We start from the raw sequence: 17,690 nt of genomic DNA, 5'->3' as shown, positions 1-17,690 counted from the left end.
GGAGCCTACCCAAAACAGTGGGCACAAAGCAGAAGCACGCCCTTAAAGGGGATGCCAATCTATTGCACGCCACTAAATACCCACCCAGTCACAGCTAAACACAACTGGGAACAGCCATATTCATGGTAAATGAGACGAAACCATGGTACCCCAAGGAAACACACACAAACATGGGGAGCACATGGCATACTTCTAAAAAAAAATTAGTGTTAACTTAGGCCTGGCACTGTGTTGAACACACATTACCTGCTGTGCCTTGAATGCCTTGCCGGCTTGACATGCCGTAGGTTGCTAGTCAATGTCTATTAAGAACCATAAACAGCATTTTAAATGTTTGTCTGAACTCACATAGTATGTGGTGCTATTTGTTTCTATCCTTATCAGTAGTATTAAGGCTTTATGGCTATTCATAGGGCATAAAAAACAAACAACACCTCTAGTGGCACCTCCCTTCCACCCACTGTCTCTTATTATCTCCCCCTAAAAAAAAAACTTACGAGCATCTTCCCTCAAACCTGACACAGAGACCTTACTAAAGCAAAAATACTGACGCCCAAAGTCACACAGTATCCTAGGTGCTCTGTCCAATCACTGCAATGTTTCCAAGTTCCCAGCCAATCACAGCACAGTTATGTTACAGCACATCCAATGAGAAAGAAGTACCATGTACAAGATCAGCCAATGGGAAGAAAGAGCTCATTGTAACCATGCAACAGCAAGCGGATTCCGCTATCCCACTGTGAGCCATCAAGTAACCCCACCCCCCAAACACACACAACAGAATGAAAACCCAGCAGCATAGAGAGCACGTGGGGAAGTTGTGGATGGAAAGTTACACGCTTATAAACTGCTTCACTCAAAACCACTTCAGCTTCCAAGAGCTGAAGAAAACTTCCGGGATTTAAGGCATGGAAACCTTAGAGATGTTTAAAATCTAATTTAAATTAGGTAAATATATGACACAAAGCCTGCACAATTTCATACATAATGCAACGTAGCGCAAACGCACACTTCACACTGGACGCCCCAAAACAAACAGTTAATGTACATGGACATGGGACACTTAAGCTGGGGGGATCCTTTAGTCTGGCAACTCATTTGGTTATTAAGAAAATGTTTGTATACATAGTCCCCCCCAGTCTAGACTTCACTCACTCACACCTGGGTGCAACTTGAAAATAAATGCAGAAGTTGGATTGACTAATCACAGTTCAGCACCTTTGGCTTTAGCCTGGCTAATGCAAATTTTTGTTAATAATAGTTATTATTATTTTAAATATTATATGTGTGTGTTTAGTCATATTTCTTCTGAAAAGTTCAGGACTGTTCCTGGTGGCTTGGTGTTAAAAACTTTAGGGTCACTGCAGTGTAGACTTTCATTCTATACATTTCTATTCTATTTCAGTCTAATGTGGTGTTGCAAGTTTGACATTTTGGTACTTCTTCTAACTCCTCATAACTGCTCCTAACTGCTTTCTAGTTATTTGTTATTTCTTGTCCTTATGCCCAGGTTTCTCTCATATAGTTATTTGGATTTTTGCTCATTCCATTCCATTTTCGACATGAGCGCTTAGTGCCTGTTTCATTAGGACCATGTTGCAGAAATAACACACATAACTCAAAGTACTTAGTTATCTGATTATACAGAATCCAACTTTACAGGAATGATCCAGATACTGTTAAAGCTTTCCACCACCAGGCCAAGAAAACACAATTCCAGTTCCTGTAAATATGTCCATACTGGATCAGGATCACGTTTCTTTTGAGTTATGAAAACAATGTAAAAATATGAATCCTGCTTACTTTACATACTAAGGCTGCATTTCTTGCAACTACTTAAACTGTCTGCATGAGCTTGATCTTCCAAATATTATACAGAGCAATAACAAAAAAGTAGGATTTATTAGGGACGTATCTGAGAACTGAAAGAAAATAGTGTCTTCAGCACTATTTTGTCATTTGCATTGGTAAATCTAAAAGCCGTATAACGTTCAGCAACGTTGTCGGGGTACTCTGATCACTTTAAACATTCATGAAGTTGAAGATACGCTGCCAAGTGGCAATGAAACCAAAATGTCTTTTTCCTCCGGGGCGAGGACTGAAGGAACCGTGCTTTGTGTTCCCGTTTTACACACATGAAATCTCTCCTTGAAGTTCAGGTCACGTACAGCCACACCCTAACAGAGAATAAACACCATATGCAGCACATGCGCTCGTTTAGTCATGTAACTGACCTTGTGGTAATTTCTACACGCATACACACCTATATGTACCCACACATTTAAAAAATATTACTGTTTTATTGCCCCACAGTGCAGATCAGCAAGGTGTTACAGCTTTTTATTTATTCCCTATCCTAACCTAGGAAATGACAAACAGTAAGTCTCACAGCAACAAAAACAGGTTTATGGAAACTTTGACATCCCATCATCACCCTCACTCATTCGCTTATCTAACCACAAACACAGTAAACACGTATCTCTCCCCGTCTTCCTCCTGTTCCCTCTCTTCATCACAGCGCTCTCAGATACTGAAATCAAAACTGTGTGGCATGGCACTTAGCTCCTCTCATTGGTCGGAGCCTGGCCTTGATCTGTGCGGCTGATTCGTTGTTGCCAAGCAGTAAGGAACCAAACTTAGATGAACGTGCTGGGTCCTAGTGCCCGCATAGCTCCAAAATGTTGTCCCACCCCTCTCTGGCTAAAAGATCTCTTTCCATATTTCTCTTTTCTATCTCCCCCACCTTTCTCATGCTCTCCACCCACTGCAGCACTGCAGCAGGGTGGGTCCTGCGCCAAGAAGTCGTCATTCTAAAAAACCAATAAACAAACACTGCAACTTTGAACCAACTAATGAACTCTGAGTGATGAAATCCGTCTATTCGTCCAAGCGACTGAAGGCAAAGCAGTAATGACAAAGAAATTACACTCCTGATGTTGTGAGTTAGAGGGTGATTAACATAATGCAAGTCGGCATAAACTTTGCAGAATAATATACACACAAGAAAGCTCCATCCAAAGCACTGTCAATACATTTTCTGTAACTCTGCTACATACTGTGCATATATCTGACTAAACAGACAAGCTGATAATAAACTACTGCAAAGTTACACGCTGGTTCTAATTTTAAACGTTTCAAATAAATAATGGGTTGGTAAAGTTATCAAACTAAAAAATCTGATTAGTTTGGATCTTTAATTTTGAGAGGTGTCAGAACTTTTGAAGTTTGTCCCAACTGAGAGAACACAGACTGACCTATCAAGAATCCACTCCTGAAACAGTGGAAATTTCCTTACTGCCCACTTTTTATCCAACTAAGCAACAGCAACAACACAATAGAACCATCAGAGGTACCAGGTTGAATCAGTCATAATCATGTCTATCAGCAAGCAAAAAACGTCAAAGCTTTTAAATGAATGGCAGAAGTCTCTTAGTTTCTTTTTTAAGTCTCTGTGCATGAATCCAAAGCCTGTGAGAACTAAATAGTCATTAAGTATAGATGTGAATAATAAATGTGAATCTTATGCTACTCACTAGTCCATTATTCAGAATAGCATTAGAAGAACTCATTAAAGCAGTCAACTAAGTATTGTCAATGGTACATGCATCTAAAAATTATGATTATTATGATTATTATGAACATAATTTGCCCTAAAACACACCGAGTTTTATTGATTATCTTGCTACTTATCACAGTACATCAATACAATTTGTCAGTGTATAATTTCTACAATTAAGTCTGATAAAGCCTTGATACTAAAGGTATGTGTTGCTGTAGGCATAATATCCCAGTCTGCATTGAAAGTTGTTGCTACACCACCAGTTAGGTCAGGAAGCAAGAACTTTCACAAACTCAGAACACTCGGCTTGCACAGCTGATGTTTAAAAAAAACATGCACAATATAACAATCACATGGTCCATATCTCTCCTCCTTTCCTCCTCCTCTGTCTCCCTCTGCACCCAACTAAAATTCTGAGCACTTTCCTCCTCCGTCCTCCTAATTGGCTAACAAGTTTCCACACTCAATCCTTCTGGTTGGCTGTTGCTAAGCAGTAAGCAACTAGAACTAGACGTCTGCTCTGGTTTGTGCCAGGCAGGCAGGAGAAAACCGTAACCATAAGCTGTGTGTGTGTGTGTGTGTGTGTGTGTGTGTGTGTGTGTATGGCAGACAGGGCACCTCAAGCAAAGTGGAACTTCTACAAAAGGTCTCTGTGGAATCGCTGCTGGTCCAAAAATATATACCCAATCAGGTCAAGCTAAGCTATGCACCTGGACCATACAGGAATGTTGGTACATGAATGGTTTTAGGAAGGTTTGTAAACAAAAATAAAAGCTTACTACGGCTGCAGAATTGCCAGAAGAGCCAGGGTTGGAAAAATAAATGTATTAATTTATTTTCATAAAGTGCTTTCTTCAGATATAGAGTTATGGTGGATCCACACCCTACCCAGAAACACTGAGCGCAATGCAATAGCACACATTGAACAATACAATGTATATTTGGGAATTAAACAAAACTGTATCGCAAATGTATTTACTTAGGGAAAGATCACAGAACATATCAGAAATAACCAGAAACACGACCAGAAATGAGGTCAAAAAACAATACTGGGCAGCACAGATTATAACAAAAGCATAATAAACTAGGGTAAATAATAATATAAATATTTGTTTTTCAAAGATAATAAAATGATAAAATGCATCGTATATAACTGGTAATAAAACTTTTTAAACTTTTTTAATTTTGTTTGTTTTCCTGAAATTTCCCCCATTTTCCCCCAAATAGTCAATTACCATTCCTGACTGTGAATTCGCTGCCACTTCCACAACCCCTGATCTGATCAAGAAAAGTCGAATCACCACACGCTCCCTCCGACACGTATCCAATTTGCAGTCATGTCTTTTCACCTGCCAGTGTTGAGGTCCCACATAAAAATTCTGCACTTAAAAGCATTACGCTATACAAAGCCTTCAGCAGCAAGATAGATGCTTCGGATTAGCTGTAATAGATTACTGTAATCTGGTTTCAAAAGTGTAGCTGTAAACACAAAAGTTACTAAATTATTGATAATTATTTGATAATATTATTGATAAATAGTTTCAGGTGTATATTATTGGGGCAGTGGTAGCCTAGTGGGTAGAGCTTTGGGCTATTAATCAAAAGGATGAGGGTTTGAATCTTAGCTCTACCAAGCTGCCATTGTTGGGCCTTTGAGCAAGGCCCTTATCCCTCTCAGCTCCAGGGGTGCCATACAATGACTGACCCTGCTCTCTGACCAAAGCTTCCAAACAAGCTGGGATATACGAAGAAAGAGTTTTGTTGTACTGGTTTGTACTGTACACCTGTATATGTATAAATGACAAGGCATGCTTTTTATAAGGTTTGTCATCTGTGACATATCTTTTTTTATTAAGGACCAGTACTGGCAGGACTGGCAGAACTGCTGTTATTATAAGTGATACAGATGTGTGAGGGTTGAAGGCAGGTGCATTTTTGGAAATCCCGTGTTGAGAACTAATTTACTTTCGCTTACTAATGGCACTTGGTAAAGCAAGGTGTTGGTTTTTTGTTCAAAGTTTCTTGCTGTTTCTTCTCCAGTACAAGAAGCCCTGATGTTTACAGTGGTTTAGCACACAAACACAACCTTCTGTGTTTGATTTGGCACCTCCATGCTTTACACACTTTTTCTAAGGGTCACAAGCACTCATTGGAACAGAAAAGTAACCAAAGGTTAGATGCTTTATAACTGCACACACAGGTTAAAAATGTGTGTAACGTTAAGCGTTTTTTTGGTTTCCAGTGTCTTTTATTTTAGTCAAACAAAGCAACCAAGAAAGCACTTTTAAACTTATTACTTTGGTGTTTAAAACAGATTTAATTTTGATTATTTTGGGTGTTTTTGTTTTGACTTTTCATAACAGTGCTGATGTAAAAATGTTGTATTAAAAAAAAGCTAGGAAAAAGTAATATGTTATCTTACAGCAATGCCATGACCTGAATACATGCAATTATAAAGATAGTGCAGAAAATATAAAAGTATTTGGCTAGTTTGACCTATTGTTTGAGGAAATGTTGAGCAAATGTTACTCATAGTATTGCTAGTAATTATGGGATATTTTAATAGGTTTGTCTACGACTAAATAGATAGCCGATCACTTTTCATGTAAATAAAAATCACACCAATAGCCCAGTAGCTAGCTGGCAATGGTAAGTTACTACAACTAAAGGCTGTGTCCAATTTCATACTGTGTACTACATAGACTAATAATACCAACAACACTTAATGTAGGACTTAATGTAGATTTTTATAGGATGCCTTGGGGTGTTAACATATTTGCATATTCAAATACTGCAGTATATTTGTAAGTATAAAAACACCAAGATGTTTTAGACCAGCTTTTTCATATTCCAGACCATCAAAAACCTAAACATAAAAGAAACATACAATACTTGTTACTACCTAGATTATTTAAATCTCTTCTTCCTCACAAAGCACTCCCCTACTATTTTTGCTTTTGTATAGTACCTGGAAGTCTCCAGGGTTCCCAAGTTAGACTCCCACTTGCCTGACAGCCAGGCTGTGCATCACTGAACGAGTCTCAGGAGAACACTACCCCCCCGGTAAAGCTGTTCCATGTCTTGGTGAAGGCCTGAGGGTGTTGATTATCCAAGTTCCTAGGAGCACAATAGCCTGCATTCTCTGTGTTCATAGGCACTGCTACACTTGCTAAAAACAACTGGATGCTTATTGTTTAGCTTTGACCGCACTGCACAGTGCACAATGTACTTGTAATAAAGTAAGACAGAAACTGATTCCCATTAATCTGCAATGAAGACTGTAATGGGACTGAAAATATGGATTACACAGATATATAAATTTAATTTGACACACAGATGTATGTATTGACAGCCAGAGAACTACAAAACAGCTACATACTGCGTTGTATATGTTGTTTGTGTATGTAGGTTGGGGAGTGGGGATTTACAACTGTCTTACAATAAACATGACCCACACAAATTACATGCTGATTTGATCAGTGGAAAAACAAGAACTAAAACTGCATAATTTATGCATGGATATAAGCAGAAACTCTTCTAGATGAAACCTGTGTTTGAAACAAATCAAATATATTTTACTAACGTTTACATATCAATTGTGGAGCGTTAACGGATCCTTACAACTGCAGCAAGGATTTATACTCTTTTTTTTTAATATTTAATTGACTTCCAAAAGCTTTCATATTAACCATGTGCATTTAGCAAGCACTTTATTAGGTATGCCTATCTGGTATGTATATTCATTGACTATTTTATAAGCTAAACCTACCATACTGATGAAGTGTGTGGGTATACAATTACTGACTGTAGCCCATCTGTTGCTTTGTATACTTTGTAACTCCCTGAACCACACTTCCCAATGGAAAGGGATTTTTGGAGGTGCACTATTCTCTGCATTGCAAGGACACCCACATTGTAATGACATGGTAGTCTTTGTTCTATTTGTGTATCAGGTGCAACAGTGTTGCTGGGATTTTAAACACCTCACGTCAGCATAGCGCACCAACCAAAAATATACAACCAGCAGAGTCTTGTAATTAGATAACGATCCTCCTAAAGAAAACTGCTCTAGTCTGTAACTGTGCAGTTATAAAAAGTGCCAACAGGGTATGTGTTCCTAAAAAAGAGGCCAGTAAGTTGAAAGAGTATTTAAATATCCCAACAACACTGCTGAACCTAATACACCCATGCTCGTACAACACACACCACCACACCATTCCCATGTTAGTGTTATTGCATTGCTGATATGTTCAGCCAATTTAAATCAAGGCTTTGTTGATTTAAATTCAACCCCCCAGACCTAGTCAATCATGTCTATATAGACACCTGTCTGGCCAATAGCTCCGCTGAGATTCAAACCTGGACTAAATTAATGGACTACCATGACAGACAACAATATATTAACTTTAAAAAACTAGTGATTCCGAGAGAATGAAATGTTTCATATAGCACAAGATTTGTCAAAACAAACAACTAACATTTGCATTCCTTTTTGTGTGATCTGGGCAGCAGGTGTGAAGGCAGCTTACACTCTCACAGCTGTAGAGATAGCAAGCAAGCATTTTCTACAGTGATAAATAAATGCACAGTTCACTAAAGCCCAGATGAGTTTGTGTGTGAACACTAGTGTTACCACCACCAGAAACAATGGCTTGCCGTCTTTAGGTCGTACAGGCTAATTCCATTACCTTAACAATGACATAAAGACAACAATAAGTTGATGCATTAATTTGATTAGCTGTCTAAAAACCATTAGCAAGCCAACCTAAGAGCAACTGAGCAAAACTCCGAAATATGACAAGTATAATAGCTAGTTTTATTATTGTCTTAAAATACTGTGTTTTATGGGTTGTTTGGTGAAATTTCCTACACCCCTTTGACCCCTTTTGCAGGTTTTATAAGCCTGTCAAATTAACATCCTTGCATTGTTCCGGTGACTTGCATTTCATTGCTTTGGTCCTGTTATTAATGTACAACAATTTATTAGTGGGGTACAAGGTCAATTTTGTCCACTGTTCCAATCTGTTGTCATCCAGCAGACAAGAAGATTGATAACCCACAAAAATAAATGTCAATTATATGTCATAGTATATGTTATACAGTATATGTAAATGAATGTTAATGTAATGTCCTTGGTCCTTGATGATTCCCAGTTCTTATGCTTCATATCTACAATTTAATCCAATGGTAAAATTTTTATATACTGTACATTATTCTACAGTGTTACAAAACCGTTCACATATGGTACACCTATGGGTATATATTAATCATGTAATAAATCAGAAATAAAAGAAATGATAAGCACTAATACAAATGTATCCCTGCTATATTCAATGTTAAATTCTGATTAATGAAAAATATAGCTAAATGACAAGATGAATGAGAATGTGAAGATCTACACTTCAGGTGTCAAACTGCTAAATTTGACATTTTTTTGTCAAAAAGTTATTGAGAACCATGGGCATACAGGTTGACTCCAAATGCAAAAATCATCATTTTAATCAGTTTGCATGTTAGCAACAGCAGACACCTATATTGTTTGTCAACAATGTAACTCTCGATTAAGAGCACCAGTGTGAGTTTTGTTATTTTAGAAAAAAAAAATCATGCAACACATGATTTATCATTATAAGAAATAACTTTGCAGTAGCTTATGATGGATTTAGCCAAAAAAAAGTTCTACATCCTGCATTACAAGCCTGTGTTATTGACAAACTAATTTATGGAATATATTAAGCCATGATAATAAACTAATTAAAAAATCAATTAGCCTTACGGTTTGACATCCCTAGTCAAAATTTATGCTACGTCTGGGCTGAATCATGCATATATCACTTTGAAATTGTTAATAAAGGATTATACACCTTAACCAATATCTACAGATTTTTTTATTGCTTTCTTGGCTCACAGACACAATGAGTATCAGAAAACACCAACGCTAATGTCCATAAAGGCAAAAAACCACTATACGAGGAGACAATCATAACTTACTAATGTCTGGAGCTTAATTACTTTGTTTAAGGTGCAACACTCATTTGTTAAAGTAATGTAACGGAGTAAATTCAGCACAGTTATTTTTGAAGCAAATTGTAGTTGAAGAAGTTTTGCCATTTGTCATCCACACTTCATTAACTTAAGAACAGCTAAAACCGCCATCAGAATTGACCACATGCAATTTCTTGCATATGATTAGTCTGCCTAAACTAATCCATCCATCTGGATATGATAATGAGACAATTACAATATACCAATATTACAATATATTAACATAATGATACGGTTTCGTAAATATTGTGGGACTTAAATGGTAGTGCTTCGTAACACCATTGCTGAGCAATGCAGCAGGTAATTTAGGTAATTTAAATCAAATACTTTTTTTACCCATTTAAAATAAAAATGATATAAAGTGACTGAATAAGAAACATGTCTACTTAGCATTAATTAAATAAATGTTGTTAATAATTGGTTGGTTATGTATGTATCTTATAATATAATAACCGAGACTAGCAAGGCACCATTTACGCATTTACAGTGGGGTCAAAAAGTATTTAGTAATCCAGGAAATCACATTGTAGGATTTTTAAAGAATTTATTCGTAAATTATGGTGGAAAATAAGTATTTGGTCAATAACAAACAAGCAAGATTTATGGCTCTCACAGACCTGTAACTTCTTCTTTAAAAAGCTCTTCTGTCCTCCACTCGTTACCTGTATTAATGGCACCTGTTTGACCTCGTTATCTGTATAAAAGACACCTGTCCACAGCCTCAAACAGTCAGACTCCAAACTCAACCATGGCCAAGACCAAAGAGCTGTCGAAGGACACCAGGAAGAAAACTGTAGACCTGCACCAGGCTGGGAAGAGTGAATCTACAATAGGCAAGCAGGTTGGTGTGAATAAATCAACTGTGGGAACAATTGTAAGAAAATGGAAGACATACAAGACCATTGATAATCTCCCTTGGGGTCAAGATCTCATCCCGTGGGGTCAAAATGATCATGAGAACGGTGAGCAAAAATCCCAGAACTACACGGAGGGACCTGATGAATGACCTGCAGAGAGCTGGGACCAAAGTAACAAAGGCTACCATCAGTAACACACTACGCCGAGAGGGACTCAAATCCTGCAGTGCCAGGCATGTCCCACTGCTTAAGCCAGTACATGTCCAGGCCCGTCTGAAGTTTGCCAGAGAGCATATGGATGATCCAGAAGAGGATTGGGAGAATATCATGTGGTCAGATGAAACCAAAATGGAACTTTTTGGTAAAAACTCAACTCGTCGTGTTTGGAGGAAGAACAAAAACCCAAGAACACCATACCTACTGTGAAGCATGGTGGTGGAAACATCATGCTTTGGGGTTGTTTTTCTGCAAAGGGGACAGGACGACTGATCCGTGTTAAGGGAAGAATGAACGGGGCCATGTATCGTGAGATTTTAAGCCAAAACCTCCCTCCATCAGTGAGAGCATTGAAGATGGAACGTGGCTGGGTCTTCCAGCATGACAATGATCCCAAACACACCGCTCGGGCAACGAAGGAGTGGCTCCGTAAAAAGCATTTCAAGGTCCTGGAGTGGCCTAGCCAGTCTCCAGACCTCAACCCCATAGAAAATTTGTGGAGTCCGTGTTGCCCAGCGACAGCCCCAAAACTTCACTGCTCTAGAGGAGATCTGCATGGAGGAATGGGCCAAAATACCAGCTACAGTGTGTGCAAACCTGGTGAAGACTTACAGGAAACGTTTGACCTCTGTCATTGCCAACCAAGGTTATGTTACAAAGTATTGAGTTGAACTTTTGTTATTGACCAAATACTTATTTTCCACCATAATTTACAAATAAATTCTTTAAAAATCCTACAATGTGATTTCCTGGATTTTTTTTTCTCATTTTGTCTCTCATAGTTGAAGTGTACCTATGATGAAAATTACAGACCTCTCTCATCTTTCTAAGTAGGAGAACCTGCACAATTAGTGGCTGACTAAATACTTTTTGGCCCCACTGTATACATTGGGCAATTGAAAGCAGCCAATCCACCCACTTTCCCTGGATCTCCCTAATAGTTTTTTTTTCTTTGAAAAATATGAAGGAACCACAGTACTCAGGGAAGAACTTAACCTTAGTTATGAAACGAGCAGGCTAAACTTCTCAGACAGATCAGACGTGAGGTCTGAACCCAGGTTCTTAGTACCCTAGTGCTGTGGCACATGCACCCACACTACCTGCTGCACCAAGTAACCCTCATTTAAAAAAAAAAAAAAAAAAACTATACATAATGTACGTTCTACAATTTCTGCAAGAGTTTGTGTATTTGATGCAGCACCCTCTTTCCTAAAGAACAAGCACCACCACACCCATGGCTAAACACAATAAACTCATTTGGTCTGCTTCAGTGGACAGAAACTGTGCCAGATTAAACCAAAACAGTATTCTCAGCAGACCCACAACCAGGGAAAAGTTAATGAGATAATGAGAAATAATTAGAAGTAGTAACATTGTGCTCTCCTATGGGGTGTGTGCTGATCTGGTCTGATCTGCTAGGCACAGCCACACTGTCCTGTGCATCAGTACTCCAATGTTTTTTTTTTCTCTTCTGTCAGTGACAAATGACACACAATAAATAATATTACATATAAAGCAATGTGTGCACACAATGAATGGAAAATATTCCTTATTTTTCAACATGCTCATTTAATTACACCAATCCAGACAGAAGAGAAAATCTTAAAAAATGTTTTCAAAGTCGTCAGAGATCCGTCAAAGATTTGTGTTACAAAAAATTCAAGATAAAATAGCAGTGATGCACTGTTTACATGCTATTTTCACTACTTTGCTTTTACATGCATCATTAATTGGCAAAAATACGCTGGATACGTGATGTGATGTGCTGAAGTAACAGAGCGTACTACTGTCATACGGCACTGTTGGGGTAGCCCATCAGCAAAATCTGTTCACTTTAAACATTAACAGCTACTCAACTGCTTTAAGGAGTTTAGGAGTTATCAGCCAGGATGCACATCACATGGTTTATTTACACTTAATTTATTTTTGGATATTATTATGACCTGGAGCTGGGGAGCAAAGACAAAAAACCCATCTAACCAAATTTGCTTAAGACTATTCTTTAGCCCATTTGAAGTAGCCCTGATTGGATTAAATCACAATGGTGCCTGCAGGACATGTTGATCCATACAGATTTGCTGACTATACTGATTGAATCCATATCAACAATCCACACAATTATAATCCTTCAAAGTGTAGAAATAAAAAGATAGATAGTTAAACATGTTCACTGATTTTGTATCTAAATATCTCTAAATCTGGAACAAACCAGCAGGCTGTAAAAGACATCAGAGTGAGAGGTTAGTAGGTTTTAAGCCCAACTGTTTAGTTTCAATCATCTATCAATTTATTATTTGTATACTGTCTAAAAATGCATTCTTTTGAGCTTTAATTTGACTTGCATCAAAGTTTTTGTCTAAACCTATTTTACATCACTTTAGTTTCTAGCCCTAATTAAGAGCCACGGAAAACCATTCCATTCTTAATATTTACTTTGAATCATCTCAATCTTAATATGAGCGCTTTAGAGATGTTTATGTTTTACTCTCTTTTCACCCTCTTTTAAGGTCTTACAACAGGTAGGACACTTTCTATGATGCACCAGCCACCTTTTTGATTCCATTTGGTCTTAACATCACCTAAGCACCAAGCAACCTAACTTTTTAAAATGTATTTTTGTAAAGAAATTAATTTAACAGGATGATGTGCAGTCTTATCCTAAGATTCCCTGGGCAAATCAGATTTTTTCACCAGGAAACACTAGGAGCAAGGCAGGAACACTTTGGACAGGGCACCCGTCTAAGGCTTGGGCATCCCCCTACTCCTCAGACATGGCCAGTCATGTTGGAGTAGGTGCTCGGCCAGCCGATAACACCGCAGAGATTCGGACCCAGATCTCAGTGGTGGTGGGCTAGCATAACAGCCCACCAAAAAAACAAAATTCTGTACATTTTAATACACAGTTACTGTTTATGTGCTGAACTTAACATGCTGGGGCAAGTTCGTGGCACTTATCATATTTGATTATTTTTTAATGCATTACATTTAGTATATAAATAGTGTGCAAAAAGTGTGCAGAAAAATCCCATATATAACTCTGTTGGCGGTAGCAGATGTGCTTAATTATTTTACTGAGAAAATGACCAACAGCTGGAGTTTGACCAGGTTTGTCCAGTGTTTTGACTGCAATTTCGAACCTGCGAATGGGGTACTAATTCTCGTTCCTAAATCCTTAAATTTAAATGTAACAACAGACGGAAATGCTTTGAGAATTCGAGAAGTATTAAGATAAAAAGTTTATGTAGATTTTCGACTAACCAGCGCTGTACGTAATACTGTATACACAACTAGACAGTGTTCCGCACATGGAGACCGTGAATGTACACTGTCGAAATTAAAATAAAAACCAAGGATTAAATTGTAGACACGACGTTACCTAATTACTTACGTCTAATTTGTGAAGGAAAGCGGACGAAAAAACGTAATTTTGTGTCATTTTAGATACCTTGCTATATGACTTCAGACATGGGTGAAACTGACTGAATACAGATTTGAAGTTTTGTGAGGACCGTTGTTACGCAGTATTTAAATCGCTAGGATATAATATATAGAATATAGAATAAATAATAAGATTAAAATATATATATAAATGGAGTTATAATGGTGCAATGTGGTATTAAACTTCAACCCAAAAGAATTTGGGCATCGTTGGCGCTAAGCGCTGAGGAGACGGTGAGTGAGCTAATACAGGCTGGTGTTACCTCATCTACTGCAGCTAGCTCAGCGCTACTGAACTTCAGGAAGTTTGTTTGTTGTTTCGGTTCGACAGTTACCGTTAGTAAGACAAAATAAAGGCGAAAAGGAGTTAAATGTCTGCGCCTCTCTATACGTTTGTTTGACGCGATACAGTGCGAGCTCATTCTGTTCACCTCACCTCCCGTGTTGGTGGAAGTTTGTGTCGTTGTCTCCCGAAGGTTCCTCAGTCTCTCCGGCTGAACCGTTCTCGTCCTCCACGGTAGCGTCGGCGTGACTCTCCAGTCCCCGCTGCTCCATACTGGCGTCCCTGCTCTGCAGCCCAGTGCTGGACAGAGACGTATACTGCCCTGTCCCTGTTAGAGCTCTCAAAACCAACAGCAGCACAAGCGAGATGCCCACCTTACCAAAGCGAAGCCCTCTTTCCATTGGGACAAGTGGCACATCAGTAAAAACACACTCACATAACCGAAATGAAAAAAAAGGAATCAAATAGAAACTATTCTGAAAGGTTTAGTTCGGGGTTCTACACGGAATGAACGCATTCAAACACAGTTAAACAACTCTGCGCCCCTGGTTCTTGGAGTAAACACGAGAAGTCACAGAGGCACCATGGTGTTGGCGTCGTACCTGCAGTAACATTAGTCCCGCCCCCTTTTAAACGTATATTTACACAGACTGGCCACGCTCACTAGCACACCACGCGTACTGTTTAGGTCTGAACTCTGATTGGTCCACTTATACATCAGTCAACGCATCGCGTCCACTAAACCCAATGTGATTGGCTTGCCTAGCCTGTCAGTCTGCAAAAACTGCGTTCATCAAACACACAATCCTAATGGTCGCTGCGCAGTCACTTCAATCTCTTGGGGCGGGAGGTACAATAAGGAGGTGTGTCTGTGAGTTCTAGAGTAATATGACAGAAACACGTTAAGATTGATTAGCGCCCCTTGCAGTAGTCTAGTTGATCTCTGGGGGTCTGTACTCAACACGAACCGGGTCAGGATGGCAGGGTTAGTGATAAACACATTGAACAAATGAATGACTGGTGCAGATACTCATTATAAGTGTTTAAGTAGCGCTTTAAGATCAGGTTGTTTTCTTGCTCTCCCAGCTGGATCAGGTATGTTAGAAGCAGGCCAGTGAACCTCCAGCACTGTAACAGAGAGATCCTGGTTTAAATAAAGCGCGGCTCTTTAACTGCACTTTATATGCTCCAGCGTCAGCTGATTACAGCAAACAGATGGGCGGGGTTAATGATGGGCGTGGTTATAAAAGTGGGCAGTGCCAGGACACAGAAAAGCAGCAGCATGGAAACAGCGACGTGGCCGCTTGTTTAAACCCACAACTACAACATTTCCTTTTCCGCCCCAAAGACTCCAACAAGAGTTCAGCGCCTCCTAATACAAACATGTACTCATTTATTTTCTATTAAAAATAACATTTTGTCATTTCATTTTTTTGTCATATGGCGGATAGCTTTGAGTCTATATTTCCAGTAAATATACATTAAAGACATACTGTAAGCACTAACAATAACAACAGCAAAAATGACACCAATAACAATAAGTTAAATACTAAAAAAATACTACTACTACTACCAATAATAATAGTAAATATTAGTAATATTACTAATAACAAAATTTTACTACTACCAGTAATAGAAAATATTAGTAATAATATTACTAATCAAAAATACTACTACTACCAATAATAATATTAAATATTAGTAATAATATTACTAATCAAAAATACTACTACTACTACTACCAATAATAATATTAAATATTACTAATAATATTACTAATCAAAAATACTACTACTACTACTACCAATAATAATATTAAATATTAGTAATAATATTACTAATCAAAAATACTTCTAGTACCAATAATAATAGTAAATATTACTAATAATATTACTAATCAAAAATACTACTACTACTACCAATAATAATAGTAAATATTACTAATAATATTACTAATCAAAAATACTACTACTACTACTACCAATAATAGTAAATATTAGTAATAATATTACAAATCAAAAATACTACTACCAATAATAATAGTAAATATTACTAATAATATTACTAATCAAAAATACTACTACTACTACCAATAATAATAGTAAATATTACTAATAATATTATTAATCAAAAATACTACTACTACTATTACTACTACCAATAATAATAGTAAATATTACTAATAATATTACTAATCAAAAATACTACTACTACTACCAATAATAATAGTAAATATTACTAATAATATTATTAATCAAAAATACTACTACTACTATTACTACTACCAATAATAATAGTAAATATTACTAATAATATTACTAATCAAAAATACTACTACTACTACCAATAATAATAGTAAATATTACTAATAATATTACTAATCAAAAATACTACTACTACTACCAATAATAATAGTAAATATTACTAATAATATTACTAATCAAAAATACTACTACTAATAATAATAATAGTAAATATTACTAATAATATTACTAATCAAAAATACTACTACTATTACTACTACCAATAATAATAGTAAATATTACTAATAATATTACTAATCAAAAATACTACTACTACTACCAATAATAATAGTAAATATTACTAATAATATTACTAATCAAAATTACTACTACCAATAATAATAGTAAATATTAGTAATAATATTACTAATCAAAATACTACTACTACTACTACTACCAATAATAATAATAATAACAACAACAATAATAATAGTACTAATAGTATTATTGGTTATTAATATTATTATTACTAATATTTACTATTATTGTAATTATTGTGTCATCATTTTTTGTTAACAATTAGGATAATAAAACAATGTCAAACCCTTTAATGGTCTGCTCAGCCATTTGGTTGAGCTTACATTAAGTCTAAATACTAGAGTAAAAAAAAGCTGTATTTAAATAATTTAGTTTGGGCCATATCTACTCCTTGGTTGACATGTTAAATTCTATTAAAACATATTGGTAGATGGTTAAAAAAAAAACAGCCGTTCTAACCTATATGCCAACTTGAAGCAAGCAGCTGAAAAATCATCCATAAAAAGTTTTTTTGTAATCATCATTTTTGTAATCATTTCAACTTTTTGGTAGAGGCTCATTAAAAATACTGTGTGCACGAGTGTTGTTGGTATAGTCCCAAGAAACTATCATTTTAACATTTTATTTTCTTGGTGAGACCATTAAAGGGTTAAAAATTAGACTGATAACAACCAATAATAATTGAAATAACAGAAAAAAAAGAAAATAACAATAATAATAATAATAATAAT

At 36.8% G+C, this 17,690-nt stretch overlaps 1 protein-coding gene across 1 annotated transcript in view; it reads right to left on the bottom strand.

The window, feature by feature from the left end:
- eif2ak3 (eukaryotic translation initiation factor 2-alpha kinase 3) overlaps positions 1 to 14,932 on the bottom strand; it is a 38,846-nt gene extending 23,914 nt beyond the window's left edge. The window contains exon 1 of the mRNA XM_062996055.1: positions 14,552 to 14,932. Within this exon, the coding sequence (XP_062852125.1) occupies positions 14,552 to 14,799 (248 nt within the window). The 5' untranslated portion in view covers positions 14,800 to 14,932. The remainder of the gene's footprint in view (positions 1 to 14,551) is intronic.
- Between the last annotated feature and the right edge of the window lie 2,758 nt (positions 14,933 to 17,690).

The sequence above is a fragment of the Trichomycterus rosablanca genome, chromosome 5 (assembly GCF_030014385.1).
Source record: "Trichomycterus rosablanca isolate fTriRos1 chromosome 5, fTriRos1.hap1, whole genome shotgun sequence".
Lineage (NCBI taxonomy): Eukaryota > Metazoa > Chordata > Actinopteri > Siluriformes > Trichomycteridae > Trichomycterus > Trichomycterus rosablanca.
This window is presented reverse-complemented; position numbering and strand designations above follow the sequence as displayed.